This window comes from Callospermophilus lateralis, chromosome 6 (genome assembly GCF_048772815.1).
Source record: "Callospermophilus lateralis isolate mCalLat2 chromosome 6, mCalLat2.hap1, whole genome shotgun sequence".
Lineage (NCBI taxonomy): Eukaryota > Metazoa > Chordata > Mammalia > Rodentia > Sciuridae > Callospermophilus > Callospermophilus lateralis.
Window position 1 is genome coordinate 31,673,716 of NC_135310.1, and position 18,364 is coordinate 31,692,079.

At 38.9% G+C, this 18,364-nt stretch overlaps 1 protein-coding gene across 8 annotated transcripts in view; it reads right to left on the reverse strand.

Moving 5' to 3' along the window:
- Positions 1 to 17,907, reverse strand: part of Myb (MYB proto-oncogene, transcription factor) — a 31,651-nt gene extending 13,744 nt beyond the window's left edge. For 2 of the 8 annotated variants that reach the window (XM_076859709.1, XM_076859706.1), the window contains exons 1-11: positions 17,885 to 17,907; positions 13,503 to 13,620; positions 11,642 to 11,713; positions 9,978 to 10,070; positions 9,508 to 9,728; positions 7,591 to 7,825; positions 6,269 to 6,349; positions 5,723 to 5,827; positions 3,995 to 4,249; positions 1,096 to 1,238; positions 11 to 125 (exon numbers count right to left, since the gene is read on the reverse strand). In XM_076859709.1, the coding sequence (XP_076715824.1) occupies positions 11 to 125; positions 1,096 to 1,238; positions 3,995 to 4,249; positions 5,723 to 5,827; positions 6,269 to 6,349; positions 7,591 to 7,825; positions 9,508 to 9,728; positions 9,978 to 10,070; positions 11,642 to 11,713; positions 13,503 to 13,620; positions 17,885 to 17,907 (1,461 nt within the window). Of the gene's footprint in view, positions 1 to 10; positions 126 to 1,095; positions 1,239 to 2,694; positions 3,031 to 3,994; positions 4,250 to 5,722; positions 5,828 to 6,268; positions 6,350 to 7,590; positions 7,826 to 9,507; positions 9,729 to 9,977; positions 10,071 to 11,641; positions 11,714 to 13,502; positions 13,621 to 17,884 lie in introns of all 8 variants that reach the window. The other 6 variants (XM_076859704.1, XM_076859705.1, XM_076859703.1 and 3 more) reach the window with 6 other exon arrangements.
- Positions 17,908 to 18,364: the final 457 nt, after the last annotated feature.

The following is an 18,364-nucleotide window of genomic DNA, read 5'->3' on the forward strand; positions in this document are numbered from 1 at the left end:
CAAAACTTACTAGCATCTTCAGGGGACCATATTTAATTTCTTGAGCTGCAAGTGCATGTTTGAAAGGTGTGGGTGTTCTTGGCGAGCTTTCTAGGATTGACCTTTTGATAGCTGGAGTTCTAAACCTTTAAAAAAGAGAACAAGCAGCAGCTTAATATAAAAGAAATGTAATGCTCATCACTTTGTTTTATCTATCATATTTAATTTTTTTCCAATAAACACAATAAACTCTACCACTGATATGGAATTGGATATGTTTATAAATCAAATACATTCACTAGGGAGAAGGTAATAGTAGACATATCTTCAAAATATTATATACCCTTAAGACTAAAAGTGCTAAAATATTATTCATCTTTCCTGAATGTTTCTGAGGATATGGGAAAATGCCCTCAATCTATATAATAACTATAATAAACCTTACCATATCTGATGTCATTGACAAATCAATTTATCTATTCATTAAAAGGAGATTCATACTAGAAAACATGTTAACCTTTTAAAATTTATTTTTTGTATTTGGAAGTAATCAGAATGGATTTCCTTCAAAGGTTTCTTATAATTCAAACTGATTTTCTCTTCCATTTCTTTGAATAGGTTAAGCCTTCATCAAATAAAAATGATTGTTTAATCACACCTTGGCTTTTAATCATATGATATTTCTGAAGATGTCAGAGAAAATTTAAGATTAAAAATACGAACTATGTAAAGAACCATGATCAATCTTATTTTGAAGCTTATAATCAGAGAAGAAAGAAGGCTGAAAATCTTTTTCAGTGAGAGAAAAATTCAGTAGGGACTGAATGAACTAACAAACTAGATGGAAACATTTTATTAAAACTGCCTCTGCATATACAGAAATTGGAGTGAACTTTAAAAGGCAATTTTGTTTATTATCCCAGCTTCTATCTCTAGTTAGTTCTAACATTCCTAGGACAGACATATTCTGTCTGGGAATATGTAATATTTTTAATACATATAAATACACTAGCAAAATTACTTACATACAAATATATCAGATAGTTGGGGGTTATATTCCATTAATTAGTTATAACCAAGATAAATAAATATTTTTTTCTTGACCCAAGAACTTACATGGTGTTTTCCTTTTGAGTTTTCACAGTCTGGTCTCTATGAAACGGTGTTGTAACAGTCAATTTGTAACCATTGAGAGGGGTGGAAGTTAAAGAAGGTGTTTCCAAGTCTAAGCTTTCATGGTTACTGGAAGTGTTTAAGAACTAAACACAGGAGAGAGAGAAAAGAACTACTTAGATTAAACAGTGATTCTCTACTCAGCCCAACTTCAAAATCACACCTAGATAATAAGCAAGTATGGTTTACTGACCCACTATGCAAAATAATAGATATTAACAATCATATGGTGTTGAGGAGGATGCTCAATTGAGCATCCAAAATAAAACTAGGGTCAATACTGAAAAACTCGCAAAATCCTAAGAAAATATTATCAATAAGACACTTGCAATTCAAGAAAATGAGACATGCTCTTTACTAACATTAAAAAGGTTATAAAGTATTTCTTTTAATAGTCAGGAGACTGAGGTAGGATCACTTGGTTATAGGAGCTTGGGCAACTTATCAGACCCTGTCTCAAAACCAAAAAACAAACAAAACAAAACAAAAAATAGTGACGACAACAAACTAACTCAGGGTACTTGTGTAAAGAAACTGTTTTTAACTTTGAGTCCATGTTTCTCAGATGTACATACCTATATACTTAGACTTTTTTCTGGAACATCATCTATTAAAATGTTGCAGAACTAACATTCTGCAAAACACTGCTTGGAAAATACAGACAAAAAACCCCGATATATATATATATATATACACACACACACACGTACATATATACACATATGTGTACATATATATACTTATATACAAATATGTGTGTATATACATATGTATGTATACATATATTTATTTGGTGGAGGTATCATTTGTTTATACTTAAAGCTGTTCTCCAAACAAACTCAACAGAAAAAATTGGAAAAACATTTTAAAGTGCCAGATTATCTATTAATTTCAATTATTTTAATAATTTAGGAACACAAGTGTCTGATAAAGATTATAATTTCTATGCCTTAGAAACACTATATGAAATGACAATATTCTTTGGCAAAAGCTTCACTAGTAAAATATGACACAACTCAAAAGAGCCAATGACGAAAATTTTAGATTTTCCTTAAGCGTTTGTTCCTCATCCTCTCCCTCCACCTTCCCACTCAAAGACAGATTGGAATCTAAATTTCCAGTTGCAACCAAAATAGTATGTTTTCATAATTTGGTTCCCTCCTTTCTGGGGTCAGTGAATCACATAATGATAAATGAACAAAGAGGCAGAAAACATGTTAATATTTTAAAAGAAAGGGATCATACAGGACTAGAGAAAGAGACAAAAATGCTAAATTCTAGGGTAGAAGGAAATAAGAGCATATCCCATGCAAACTATCTTCCAAATAAAGTAAAAGAGAGAATCAGGACAAAACCATCAGCTAGCCTACAGCCAGCCTAGACTCTGAGAGGCAACAGGTCTCAGCCACAGCTAGATTCAGTGCCAGAATGAAATCAGCAAGGGCAGCAGTAGTCATTTGTTCCAAAGGATTAGTTTCTAGATTATTAAGGCTCAGGTGTCTGTTGCAAATTAGTAACAGCTGTGCAGAAATTGTGTGCTACCTGCGAGGGAGAGAAGGGCAGGCTTTTGACAGGGGAACGCTTGGGACTTGCACTGCTGACGTCAGCAAATAGGAAGGAGCTAGAGTCTCCAGTGGCTAAGGGGCTGGCCTGGCCCCGCTTTTTTCGAAGGATGACCAGTGGAATTGTGCTATGCTTTGCAGGAGGTAAAGCCTTGGGAGGGTTGTTCACCCTCGGGTTAGGCTCTCCTGCAGGGCTATTCCCATTGCCCTCTCTTTGCTGAAGTTGGAGATCTTTGCCTGCGGAATGCTGGCTAGGTGGAAAAGCTGCTTCTTCAGAGAATTCAAAACTGCTGAGATCACACCATGATGAAGAATCCTGAAACAATGTGGGAGGCACAGAACTCTGAGACAGTGTGTGCAAGTTGTGTGCCATCATCACCTGAAACAGCACTGAGAAAGACATGCTAAGTGCACAGAAAACCTGGGGCCCATATGGTGAACTTTTTCCAGCAGCAAGGGTAACAGTCGTTTGTCACCCTGCATTAGAGGGGTTTGGGAACTGCTGGAGGTTAGTCCTACAGATGTGCTGTGGGGAGCTCCTGACATCCTATCATTTACATGCAATATAGAGCAAAGAGAAAAACTTTCTAGAAGGCACACAGTGGCGATATCCATGCCCTTTCCAGCAAGTACACAATAAATGTTTTTTAACCAACTAGGAAACCCAGGAAATGAAGTGAGTGTCTGCTGAGTGGGGGCTGAACTCCAGTTTGTTTCACTAAGAATGATTTATCTTGGTGAACCAATGGCACGGATAATTAATGTTCGGTATTTTATACAGAAAGCCACATCTACCAATGAACTGATTATTTCAAATACACTGGAAGATTGCTTTAAGTTCCCAGTAAACATAATTCTTAATATGCTATCCAAAAGCAAAGCAATATTCTAGAGAAGCACAAAGAAGTAGCAAAATAAAAGATCCTTTAAAAGTAACTCAAACACCAATTCCATAGCTGGAGTTCTGCTTTATATGTCATTGGCTTTGTTATTATTATTATTTTTAAATATGCTCTTTGAAGGATAGCTGGAGTCCTACTTTATAAGCTTTATTTTTTTTTAAATATGCCTTTTGAAGGAAAAGTTTAACAGCTGCCTTTTGTCTTGGTAGAGTATGATATGAGATCTCTGCAAAAATATATTTGTTAAGTCTAAATTCATACGTTTTGAGACATGAATTGAGACCAATAACATTTACTATAGAAAACGGCAAAGAATTATGAAATGAGTTTTCTAAATCCCTTCCAGAAACATTAACTTGCCTTAGTAATTCTACTTACAGAATCTATAAATTGGAGTGTTTCTGCAACTTCTAAGAGGTTCTTAACATTATCCAGAATGGTACCCTGGTGGACGATCATGCACCTTGCTGGCGAGGCACTTTCTTCAGGTAGGGAGCTGGGATCCACTGGCAGAGATGGAGTGGAGTGGTGTTCCCCCAAACAGGAAACAGGTGCACTGTCTCCATGAGGTCTGGTGTGGTCGACAATGGAGGTGCTGTGCCACCCTGGGTAGCTGCATGTGTGGTTCTGTGTCTGAGGAAGGGGGGTAGGGTAAGTGTAGAAATAAAGAAAAAGTGGGGGAAAAGAAAGGAAGAAGGAACTTAAAGCAATGATGTTGCACAAGGTATCTGATGCTGTTGGAGGAAAGATAAAAGTAGTTGCATCATCCAAAACTTATGCCTATGAAACAGTTGTCAAGATGTTTCCTTTTTGTCAATGCAAGCCCCTGCTTTTTAACAGTACTAGAGTTTATGCTTATGTGGTTACCTTCATTGTTATCATTTTGTTAAAACTTCAAACTATGCTACAAAGTACAAAGTTTTCATACTGACTGTCTTAGGAAATCAACTTAAACACAATTCGTAAAAGGTCCATCAATGTTTGCTTTGAGTTAAGAATTGTCTTACTTGCATTCTAATCTACTAAAAAGCTAGAGAACTCAAGAGGTTGAGTTGCTGTTCTGTGTACATGTTCCTGATGCTTCTATCCCTTTCTAAGGATGTAGACTGCACCGAGGCAGGGAAGGGCTGACAAATCAGCGTGGTTAGGAAAGCAGAAGAGCAAATTAACAGAAGTCTCCTTTCAGCATGACCACGCAACAGGAGAAATTGCAAAACATTAAAGTTAAAAAGTGGTTGAGTGGTCAAACTAACATGTGCACATAATCATTTTATTATTTAACAAAAAAGAAATTTACCCCTAAGAATACCTACTAGGTATCACTTCTCTTTTATTCACTTTGTTGGCTAACTAGATTTGTTACAAAGTACAAGCTGCTTTCTCAGTTTGCTGCCCAATTATTAAAAAAGATGTCAGAATTCAGTAATGATCCACACAACTTTCATGCATGCAAACAAAAGAGAGCAGTGTTATTTATGCATCAGTGTTTTACATCTATACATATAAAAATATGTGTATAAAATAAAAATATAATAAATATATATTTAATAATAAGTATATAAAATACATATAAATCTTTTTACATATAATACTGAATGTACATCAAATCATGTTTGCAATTATAAAACAAGGACAGATTAAGAAAGTGAGAGAAAAAGAAAAAAGTTAAACAAACAGCATATAGTACAAAGTTTTGTGGAAAAAAAAAAAGTAGCACTTCTTTTATTTTATTCTTGCTAATCTTTCAACTGATTACAGTTCTGGAGAAAAAAAAATGGCTTGATGAAAAGCACAAATGAATTTTGTTTCTACTGTAATACAAAAAGACTACTTCCAATTTAGTTAATACACATTCTTTTTTTTTCTTTCTTTTTAAAATTTATTTCTTACATACATGACAATGGTGGAGTGCATTACATAGTTAATACACATTCTGATACCAACAGTATTTTTTTTTTTTTACTATTAACTACTTCTGTTTAAACATAGTTAACTGATATATAGAATTGTGGCTGGGGTAATATTTAGAAGAGAAGAAAAAGGATACAGAAGAGTATTGGGGTAAAGCTGCAAACCATCCCCCCAAGTACGTAGTGACATTCTTACAGGTAATGCCTGCTGTCCTTTGAGCTCATTCTCAGTTGACATTAGGAGCAACTCTAATTCCTTTATTCGTTTTTCTTTCTCAGGGTCTTCATCGTTATAGTGTCTCTGAAATTAGAAGTTAAGGGGAGGGGAAGCAAAGGTCTGATTGGAAAGTGGTTGTAGCCTAGAGTCTTAAGGTACCACCACACAGCCCAAGGAGCCTCAGTGTAAAACCAAGACAAGTCAAATATTTCCACTACAGAAATCTTTCTGAATAAGATTTTAAACTTAAGGTAGTGATGGGAAATCTGAGGCTATAGAGTGGATGCTGCCTAATGAATTGTTTCAACTTGTAACAATGAACATCAGAAAACCCTCCAGAACAAACCCTCCAAAAAGCCAAGATTGGTAGATTGTTGGCCTGAACTTTATCCTCCTCTCTACTATTCCCTTTTCTTTTTACTTCAGCTGCTTAGGTGAAAATAAGTGTCTACATAAAAGAAATAAAGCATTTCTTAAAAGCACTGCCTTGCCCAGATAATGAGTTTCTTTATAAGAGAATCTTACCTGAATGGCTGCAGCAGCTGGCTGAGGAACATTAACTATATTTACATGTAAAGCTACAGGATATGGAACATGACTGGAGACCTAGATCAAAAAAGGGAAAACAAAGGCCGAGTCATTCATGGTTACATATGCTTCAGGGGATTTGACTTCCTGAGGTTTTATTCTGGGACTGAAGGGGGAAAAGTACTCTACTGATAAAATTCTCTAAACAATTAAATAACAACAAAAAAAAACCTCCTTTAATTTGAAGTTTAGCCAGGCTTTTTAAAAATAGCTGAACAGCTAAAGCAATACAATGAAAGAAATTTAAGGTGCTCATCAGTCCCAACAGGAAGCATTCCTTAAAGAAAAAAACACGATGGAAATATAATCTAAAATACATTTGTGAATGTATGAAACGTTTTCATGGGAAAAGGAGATGGTACTAGCTGCTTTTAACAAAATATTTTTCTGAGAATAATTATGATGTTTTGATAAAAAGCACAAAACCTCTTATGATAATCCATTCACCTGAGACCTTTCTGGAAAGTCTGTAGTCAAATCCATGGAACAGAGAAAGAAGAGTAAAAACTACTCATGAATATGTTTTGCCTAACATTTGCGTATGAGGTCTGTATTCTTGGATAAATTTCATCATTTATTATTGTTAGTTCAAAGATTAACATTCCTTGATTTTTCTTCTTTTCCACTCACTAAAAATCCTTTCTTTCCATACATATAAATGTCTAGAAATGAGGAAGGAATCACACCAATCCAAAGGAAGATAATAGGGAACATTGGAGTATCAATGCCAGAAAGCTCTGCTCTTGAACCAGAGTAAAAATGTAAACGTTTACTGAATCAATAACTGCATTTTGGCTAGATCACTACCAGAATTAACAACCTATCCATTGGTGTCAAGCTATTTTCTCTCCAAATGTAACATTACATTCACTTTTCATTTTGGAAGAGAAAAATATTAGACTTTAAATGTATCTTTCCCTTCCCCCATTCTTCTTCAGCAGTACTTTAAGAAAATTTACATCCAAACTCTAATTTTAAATTAGAATTGAAGTAGTGAGTTAGAATCAAACAACTTGGATTCTACCTGGCACTACCATGACTCATAACCCTGGACAGAATCACTTAACCATCTCATTTCTAGACACATGACTCAGGGATACCCATATTTTCCCTGATCTATTTCAAGGGGTATAGGTGAAGATTGATCTTAGTTATGTTTAGGAAAGCTCTTTGAAAACAATATAACCACAAGTATTATTATTATCGGTAGCTAAAATAACCATGTCTTACACTAAAGTAAATTCTCAGGAATGGCTTACGTTTTGTGCTTCGGAAATTTGGTAATAGGAATAGTCATTGCTGACTGAGGGCTGGCCAGTTGGAGGGAGTTGAGATGAAGGTGGGGCATGAGCAAAACTCATCAAGTGATTGTTTTTCTGGAAGCCTGTGGCCACTGTTGGCTGGCTGGCTTTAGACGACTCCTGCAGATAACCTTCCTGTTCCACCTTCCTACGCATTGTAGAATTCCAGTGGTTCTTGATAGCATTATCAGTTCTGCACAGAAATATAGCACATAAAAATTTTACAAACAAAAATTTCAATTCAGATTAGAGTTAATTGACAGAAAACTGTTTCTAACAGAAATCTTTACTTTGGTTCCACTAACAGTTGTTTTCTCTTTTTAATTGTTTCGTTCTTTTCCACCTGCTAAGATCTTGCTTTCCCTGTAGCCAAATTTAAAAATCCATAGATTTCTCTTATTTATATAATCTAGAATGTATGGAGCTTTCTATAAACTCTCGTATCTTTTCATCATTTTGTGTCTGAGGTAAGGGAGTATTTTCAACATGATAACCTTTCAGTGTTGATCCTGACCATTTGTGGTACAAGACTCAAATACAACCTAAAAGTTCTAGCTGTCCTAAAACAATTACTCCTTTAAGAATGGCTTAGCAGGGCCTACCCACCACAAAAATCAGGGACTTGGCAGTGTTTGGGAATGACAATGACGCTGTCTCAGTGTCTACTCTTTAACTCTTATATCACTAGTGAGAAATTTTGAGTCAAAAACCCTTTTTACCTTTTGAAAAGCATTCACTGTTCTTACAGCCAGACAGAGGTGAAAGGAAAGGGGAAAATGATAACTCCCAGATATTTTCAAACTGCAAAGCATTTTCATTAATGTCTTTCCATTCTTAGGAAGTTTCTCAATTCAAAAAAAAGAAAAAAAAAAAAAAACAACCCCAAACCAAAAAATAATTTTAAGACTACCTTTCCCTATTTTCATGGGAGTGAGGGAATGTGTGATAAAGTAAGAGGAAGTTGAATCACCCCTTTAATTTTTAGAAGAGACAATAGTATATCCTCCATAGGGGAGAAAAGGCCACCTTTGACAAATCTCTTGGATTTTCTAAGCTTTTACTAAACCCTGAGGGAGGAAATGCTTTGGAGCATTACAAGAAAACACAGCATAATTCATCTTTGAAATTACCCTTTCTCCATTTTTATATTAAGAAGCTCAAGAATAAAAATATCTTTAATATTTTCTACCTTAAAATCTATAGTAAAAAGTATTTTCCAAAGTAAGAAAATTCAGTTATATATTAATTAAGGGAGGAATACGGGACAAAAATGAGCTTCCATAGTCATTCCTCATAATAAGATCATTTTCTTGCCTTGTTCACTGAAAAAAAAGCTTTATATTGACATTATTTAAAAACCTGGAAAAAGTATAATAACTCTAGAAATACATCATTTTTTTATTCAAAGTAAAAAAAAAAAAAAAGTTAATCATGTGGCATAATGAAGTGAAGCCAGGTATTTGGAAAATAATAGCTGAGCAACTGCCAAAATGGTAGCCAGTCACTAAATTGGCCAAATGAACTCAGACCAAGGACAGACTGTCTACATTCAGTTTCCTTCTGTGTTTAGAGCTCTGCAGTTTACAAAGTGCTCTGACATTTATTTTACTTTGATCCTAACATTGGCTCTGTGATATAGATTATTATTTATTTTTGCAAATGGGGAAACCATGGCTAAGTAAAGTTCAAAGATTTAGCCCAAGGCTCACCACTGGCTGGATCCTAAACATCCTCTACTAGATAAACTATAGGATATTTTCTGGTTCTAAATAAAACATTATTGATGGTATGTAATTTGTTCATACATTTAAAACAGAATGTTAGATCCCGCTCCTTCATTCTTCCCAATCAATATATTTTTTGACATAGTATTACCGTCCAGGCAGTAGCTTTGCGATTTCTGCCCATCTGTTCCCCAGTCTCTTGTGTGCCTGGTAAATAATTCTGTCTTCCTCTTCTGTCCAGGAGGTTTTCTTAACTTCTGGATTCAAGTGGTTATGCCACCTCTCCCTACATTGTTTTCCAATTCTCCCTTTTAAGTGCTTGGCAATAACAGACCAACGTTTCGGACCGTATTTCTGTACAAGTTCTATCACCTTCAGATAAACACACAAAAATAACCTGTGTTTTAATGTTATGTAATGAGTCATTAATCATTCTTCAGTGTTACAAGTTCTTTAGAAAACTTCTAAAAGTCTGCTTTCATTCACTGGAAATATGGGACCAGAGTCCTTTACTTCCTGTTTGCTCACTTTACATGCTTCCTTGGCTGGGGAAGCATCCAACAAAGATGTCTGGGGAATATTCTTAATTTTAATGCACACACCCATGAAAACAAAACTTACTCTCTGATCTTCTTCTTTGGTCCAAGGACCCTTGATGAGCTCAGGGTTTAGCACTTTCTGCCATCGGTGTTGGCACTGCACATCTGTCCGATTCTAGACAAAGTATGCACCATCATAAAGATAGAACACCATATGCATGTGAAGACTTTGCTTAATATGAGTCATACAGAGAAAATATGCAATGAAAACATTCAAGAACCCCTTAAGGCATGTGTAGAGAGCCCACCTTTCCCTCAGTACTTACAGGCTAAAGAATGTACAAAATACATCAAACTTGCATATAAAATTAGAAGCTTTGCCTCCTGTGCCTGTCAATTTAACTTAACCTTGACCTCAGTCTGTGGCTTGTGAAGTAACCTATATAGTTACAGACTTCTTAGAAATTCCATTTTGTCAGACTTCAATGGAAACCCACCAGAAAGGAATATAATAAAGTTTGCTTCCCAAACTAATAGGTGTGCATTCAGGAGCACAAGAAATTATATTGTGGAAGGAACAAAGATGATAAAAGGTAGGCCTACTTTACAGGACCTTGCAATCTTACATGAAGGAAAAGGCAAATATATAATTAATTATAACAGAAGGCTGAATTCAATTCATATGCAAGGAGAGACACAAAGCAGAGTGCCATGGAGGTGGGCAGTAAAGCATTCCCTTAGAAGGAGAAATTCCTTCTAAGGAAAGGAATCCAAAAGAGCTCTGGATGTGGATGTTGGAGGATGGTCAGAACTTTTGACTGGAGGAGGAAAAGGAGAACATTCTCGGAGGTGAGACTGACAGGATCAAAATTCCAGAGGAGGAAAGCAGAAATGAATTCCACCAAATGAGCTTATGGAGAGGAAGTAGGAAACAGCATGGGAGCTATAAGTTGGAGCTATGTAGGGGGACCTCTCTGTAACAGGTCAAAGCAGTTTACTTAGTTTGTAAGACTGTAAGTCACCATTGGTGGGTTTTGGTTTTGTTTTGTTTGTGATGTTAAGGGTTAAACCCAGAGTCTTGCACATACTGGGCGACTGCTCTGCTACTGAGCTACACCTCCAACTACTATTGTTTTTGAGAAGATAAGATACATACGCATTTTAGGAAGCTCGATCTGTCAATAGTGTTTGGGATGGAGAAAAAAATGGAAAGCTACAAGTGGGGAAGCCCATTGGAATAGCCCAGATGAGAAAACAGGGGGCCTAACTTGTGACCCAACCATGGAATGTAAAGGATAAGAGAGACTACCAAGGAATTCCAGCTTCCTTCATAACTGCTTAGACATAAGGGACAACAGAATGGGATAAGTAAAAAATATCCTAGCATTTCAAACCTGAGTACCAAACATATGGCTATTTACAAAAATGGGGAATTCAGAAGCTGAACAGGAAAAAAATATCAAGTTTAATCATCTACTACGTAACAAATCATCAGAACGTTAATTTATATTATCTCAAGAAATCAAAGATAAGCAAGAAGTAATTGTTTAAGATGTTGTGGAAATGTTTTAAAATTTATTTAGAAACCCCAAAAACATGCATTATAAAATGTAAATGATGAGAGCGCATCTCTCCCCCTACTTCTTATATATGAGCAATACAATCTTAATAGCTTCTATAAGAATATTTTATTTAAATCTTTAGGAGGAACTTTTCTATTACAAAGAGAATAAATCACTAACTTACCGGGAGATAGTTGGCAATGACTTTCCAGTCATCTGTTCCATTCTGTTCCACCAGCTTCTTGAGTTTTTCATCCTAGGACATTTAAAGATAATCCTAGGATATCAGTCATTTACTGAATAACTCTGTTCAAGTTCTACTGAACAATGGAATTAATGCTAGGATCCAGGGGGGGAAAAAACCCTACTCAAAGTATCCAAATACAGAAAATAAATTATACTGGTCTAGAGCACAGATTTATTTAGAGTCAGACTAGAGTTTTTATTTTGGCTCAGCTATTGATTAGTTGTACCAGTTGCATGTATTATTTTACCTTTTCAGACCTTAGTATTGTTATCTATAAAATGGGAATGCTGATATCAATAGGATTGTTTGGGGATTACACAGGGTAATTATGCAAAACATTTATAATAATCCCAGGCACCTATTCAGTGCATAATATATGACAACTATTGGGAGTTTTACTTAATGATGAAGAAATAAATTTCAATATTAGACTCAGTAGCCATTGAACTATGATAATAGATAAGATCTTAAATAAAAAAATAGACTATTTCCAGTTGGTTCAATCTCTTTCATATGTTAAAAAAATAGAAGATAACTTTTTTGATACTTAAACTTGAATGCATATATAATGTAATAAAATCATTTAGTTCTTGTTATCAATATATGCAGTTTTAAATGAGGCCAAAACATATTAGAACAAAGAAGACACTAAAACATTCATGGAAAATTGGTTCTTTCAGTTCATGTACTATTCACTGTCCCATCACTTCACAAGAGTCGTTCTCAATGTGCTTTTTATGTTTCTGCAAAGGTAACATCCATTCACAATGCATGTCCCTGGTACAATACAGACACAACCAGGAACCAGGTTAACAACAGAACTTCTATTTCCCTAATGATCATCCTAGGTGCACAATCTCTACAGGTAAAATATGAATTTCCCATGTGTCTCCCTGGGAATCCTGTTTGTCTGTCCAAAGGTACTCTGGTTTAAATGAAGCAGAATGCAATGAAATTGAAGAGAGTTAATATAACTTATATTTAAATTAAATCTTCTATGATCGGTGGCAATTTTGGGGGGAATATTAAAAAAAAAGAATCTTTTCCTCACACCTTAATAATTTAGCTTCAGAAGAACTTTTCCTTTCTTGAAAGGATTAAGCTTTTGATAAACTAGCAGAAAAAGAAATGTGGGGAACAGTGGTCTTTCAACCCATTACTGGATGGTTTTAGAGCAAACATTCATACCCATATATGGATCTGTGAAAGATTAATACCAAGAGTATTAAATGAATATATTATAAAGGGGTAAGTTCTATACATGTTTTGTTTTATTCCTTGTTTTGTTTTTGGAAATAGCAATTCATTCATTTATTTAGGGAGTATTATTAACATCCTACTTGCAGTGGTGAGTAATTCTGGGTTCAGGAAATACAAAGATAGTGATGTTTAGCTCTACCCTCAAGAGGCTTGCAGTCTCCTGGGAGAGATGCACCTATCACATCAACACTAAGGCAGAACCTATACCCAAGGGCAGAGAAATGCAGGAGGATGCTTCCGGCCCTCTTGGAGGAAGCCAGGGATGGCTTCACAGAGTGGCCATATCTTTGTCATTAATGAAAAAAGGTAGGAAGTGGTGGGTCTCAAGAGTGAGAACTGGATAGGCAGAGGGAAACATATGGCGCATAAAGGAGAAAGGAGAGGACACATGAATGAGTGGGGGACATAAGCAGCGAAGGTCGAGCTTTCAAAGACCCTCCTAATGAGCTATAGTACCTGGAGTTGAGCTGGAATTTTGTGGTTCATAAATTAGACACTACTATTTTTTTTTTCATGCTTTGATAATATGATTATTTACCTCTTCCCTGGTCCACCTAGTTTTCCCTAAGTGACGCTTTCCAGACTTGGGAAGCAGCCCATCATAGTCATGGTCACACATTTCAATGTCTTCATCATCCTCGTCACTACTGTATATGCTGCAGAAATAAGAATGGCAGACTTGGGCTGAAACAAGAGGATTTAAACTATTGGATTACAAAACTTACATAAAAACTCCTCAACAAGCTTTTCAAAGGTTATGAAGATGAAACTTTGGAAACTTGCACAACAAGATTGTTTTCTGTGCTCTGTTGCTGTAGTATTGTAAACTGGTTCTGCTGTTATTGGTATCCACAGATACGGCAAAGGACCTGGCACTGTCTTACTGCTCTGCATGTTTGGACCTGCACTTATTGTTAGATCAGTGACAAGTTACACATTTGGCAACCTTCCAACCAATGAAGGTTTAAATTTAAAACTTAATGTTAAGACAAGAAAAAGAATAAGGGCCCGGGTACTTTATATAAGTGCACTCTCAAAATCTCTGGGATATGTCACATCATTTAAGCAATATCTCCCAAATACAACAAACAAATCACTTATGCTATTCCAACAGGGCTGGCATTTTATTACAAAAAAATTCAAGAAATAATATATCCAATAATATAATTATAGTCATTCCTTAAGATGAGAAGATTAGGAGAAGGTAAGAGGAAAGGATTTTAAAGCCTGAGAAAGGATAAGATCATCAAGTGATCAAAGTGTTTTGGCACTAACATAAATATCAAATTGTTCAAAACCCTGGGCCTGAAGGACACAACTGTGGCCATGTTTACATGACTCAGTTTCCAAAGTAACTGAGTGAATAATTAGGCCACTTAATAGTCAGAATCTTTTTTACTCTTATTTTTTCTATCTTTGACTGAGTGATGTTTAAAATATCTTAAAATGTACCCAATTCAAAAGTAAGGGATTCCCCCAGAAGAAATCTATGGGTTAAAAAAAAAAAAATTATTGTTTTCAAAAGAGATTTTCCCTTTACTAGTTGACTAAAACTATGAATTTTGATGAGTTTTGACAAAATTCTATACTTTGTTTATTTATCATATACCAAAGAGATGAGAGTAATTTCATAGCTTACTCACAGCTATAAATTTCTTTATAAAACAAGATATTTTTGAAAAGCTATACTATCTTACAAACTTCATTAAAATTTGTCATTGTAATATTGAGAAATCCATCAAACTGAGACTGATTGCTTTATGATAAAAGCACTATCATAATGCAAATTATTTTAAAAAAGGAAATTTACATTCATAACAGGTTTTATCTTACCTAACTAACTCAGAAGCATAAATTACCAACTCCCTACAAGTCAAGCAGAAGTGCTCATCAAAAACTCTGAGTTGGGATTCTAATAGTTTAAAACTATTATTTTGAGAAACAATCTGATGATCCAGGTTGCATGGTGACAAGATGTAATCTAAACTTCACGTACAACTACCAACACACACACACACACACACACACACACACACTCACAAATCCCATTAAAGCATATTTACAGTCTCTTGAAACAAGAGTCTATGTTTAGTACTGAAAACAGGAGGGAGTAAACAATCAATCATAATTACAATAATAATACTGACAAGTCAATAACCATTAAAACAATTTCCTTTTAACATAAAATACAGTCTTATATACAAAAAATTAACATAAGCCCAGAGCTGTAAGTCTGCATCTTTTGAAAGGTTTGTAGTAAACTCCTTAGAAAGCCATCAAATGAAGTAGCTCCTTGTGAAGTATCATGGATAACAAGAAAACCAAAGGAATTTGAAAGTAGAGTCATAGGCTCAACTCAAATTATCTTTTTAGGTTTGGCTAGACCCGGAGACCTGAACTGTGGACACTTCCCAAACCATTAACTGGGCATATCCCTTGGCAACAACAATCTAGAAACAAGCAAAATATTCAGCTGCCCACAGGGGGCAGTCCGCCTCAGGTGAGAAAGAACTGGAATCAAACAGGACCAGAGTTCTCTGGAGGATAAGGTGTCAGTCCTAGTTCTGCCTCCGCCTAGCTGCGTGACTTGGCCAAATCACTTCCTCTCTCTCGCGACTTCGGTTCCTCGCGTATACATTAGGGTTTGGATTCTATTTCTAAGGTACTTTCCAGCGTGCATAAATGATACCTCTATGTCTTCTGTGCCTCTTTAAAATTAAGCAAATAGGCAAAACTGTGCAAAACCAAGGTCTTGGGGGAAAACGTGGCATGTGCCTTCTGCAAGGGCCATGAGGACAGCCGGACCAGACCAGGACTGCTATCCGCAGGCTTCGCGAGGGGGCTCTCCTTTGACCTTTGCATCTGATTTCCTTGCTCTAAATTGTCCTGCCCGCCTCAGTAGCATGATTAATTTCTGCTAAAGACCTGAAATAACTTTTCCTTTATCTGTTCTGACAAGATCTCAGACCCAACAGTCAAAGGACTTTCAAAGGCTGATTTCAGGCTTGATGCACTCGACTCCTCCACCTGCTAGACCCGGTGTGGTTACAAGACTACAACTATGAATATTACATTCTGTCAAGGAAACAAACCGTGCAAAGAAACGACAAAGAAAAGAAGCGCTGGGGGTTGGGAAGAGGGAGGGGAGCGGGAGGAAGTGCCTTGTGGCCGCTACTGTGATTCTAGAAAAGGGGTTCAGACTATTTCGCTGACCTGGTTAATAATCCCTGCCGAGTTGACGCTCGCCCTGCAAGAAACGGCTCGGAACCCGCAGCCGGGTTTCTCTTCCCCCTGAGCCAGGTTCAAGGCTCCCGCCCCTCCCCTCCGGGCTACCTGGGAGCCGCGGGGAACCTGCGCAGCCCCGCCCAGCGGGGGCAGCCAAGACCTCGGGGCGCGGAGCTTGGAGCGCGCCTTGGGTCAGCACCCCTTCCCAGCTCCCTCGTCCTATTGCCAGTTTCTGCTCTCAACAAAACAGGTGAGCTCGACTGCTTTCCTGTGAAGTCCAAAAAAACGAAGGTGAAGCCTCTCAAGGGGTGGCATCCTTGCCCCGCGAGGTCGACCCCCGTGAGAGGAGTAGGGGGCCGGGATTCACCTATCTCGACCCCCTTTTCTTCCCACTCCAAGCCACGCACAGGCGTAGCTCCAGGCCCCGGCCAGCCTCCGGGTTCTGCTGCAGGGCTCACGCCCACGCTCCTTGCAACTTCCAGAGCCACAGGAGGACCAATGCCCACCAGTACATAAAACAAATAAGTATGAGAAAATCAAACAACCCGAAGAAAAGCAGGCGGGTTTGCTTTGCCTTCACGGGATTTTTCCCAGAACGCCTTCACGAAGGTCGGTCCGATCGCTCTTCCAGAGGCCGAGAGACTTAAGGCAGCTGCAGCAGGGCGCGGGCAGGAGCAGCGACCTCAGTCGCGTCCACGTGTGCGCACTGCCTCGGGATCTCTTGCCCAGGAGAAGAGCCCGCGGGGATTGCATCCCAGGTGCGCAGCAGCGGCCTTGGTGCTGAGGGCCTCTGTCCCTTTGGGCCGAGTGGCGACCACTATGGCCACCGAGCCAGCCCCCGCAACCTGTTCTCTCAGGGAGCCGGAGCGTGATGAGTCTGGAAAATCCCCGGGGCTGGTAGAGGCTGGACCGCCAGCAAGTGACAGTTCCTATGAGTATTTCCCTCCTCCTCTCCCTCATTCCATCTGTAGGGTCAAAATGTAAGGGCATTTCACCCATCATCCTGACCACCCTTCCCAAGTGCGGTGACATGTGCAACGCGAGCGCGTGTGGGTGCGCGTGCAGTTTGCAGTAGAAATAAAAACCTTCCAGAGAATAATGATTCGAACCTTCAACCAGGGCTTATAACAATTTGCAAAGCCTTTTCGTCCCCTAAAACCTTCTTTCCAGCCGCCTGTCAGCTGACACTCTTCTATGCCTCCAGAAGGAATGAATGAAATTTAAATAAACTACCTGCAGCTACTAAACAATCCGGCATTTTCTATATCTGCCATATGTTCTGCACTTTCAAATCCAAATATATCTCAATGCATCCAGCAATTAGGCTGCGACTCTCTTGCCGACACCCAAGGCATCACGCCAGGCACCTGGTGGGCTCCCCTTGGCGGGTGGACACCGCTCTGCCCCCGGCTGGAACGTGCTTCTTTCCCCCCACCCCCGCAAAGGGAAACATATACCCATGCAACTTGCAAAAAGAGCCGTGGGGCTGCTTCCCAATGTCCCGATGCATTTCCCACAGAGACTCTTCCATTCATCAGTCTCTCCAGCCGCTTCTGCGGCGGAGGCAAGGGGCTCCAGGTCCTCCCGGGTTCTGACAGCACCACAGAAGATCCGGGAACCAATTCCCACCTGCTTCTAGGCGCCTGGTGCCCCGCGCGTCCCTGCCCTGGGCCGCCCTCTTGGACTCCCCGTTACCTGTGCCGGGGTCTCCGGGCCATGGCGCGGCGGACGCGGGGCTCCGCCGAGAGCCGCGGGGACGCACCGGCTACCGCCTCCCGCTGCCCGCCGCCTTGCCTGCGTCCCTCCCCGGCTGCGCAGCAGCGCTCCGCACTGCCGGGGCGAAGTTTCTCAGGAGAAAGAGGAGGAGGAGGAGGTCACGAAGGAGGAGGAGAAGGAGGAGGAGGAAACAGGTTGATATTAAAGTGTAAACTCAGTAAACAGAGATGCCATCAAACAAAGAGCTTTGGACACTCCCCCTCCCGCCAAATCTGGCGCCCCTGCAGTGCGCACGCGCCCTGCCCGCCGCCTCCGCGGTCGCCCTGGCTGCAGCCGGCGGGCTGCTGGGCCGGAGGGGCCGCCGCTCCCAGCCGGTTCTCGCGCCGCCGAGCTGCGCCTGGCGCGCCGCAAGGTTCGGGAGGCGCGCGGGCCGACAACCCGGGGAGGGGCGACCGGGGA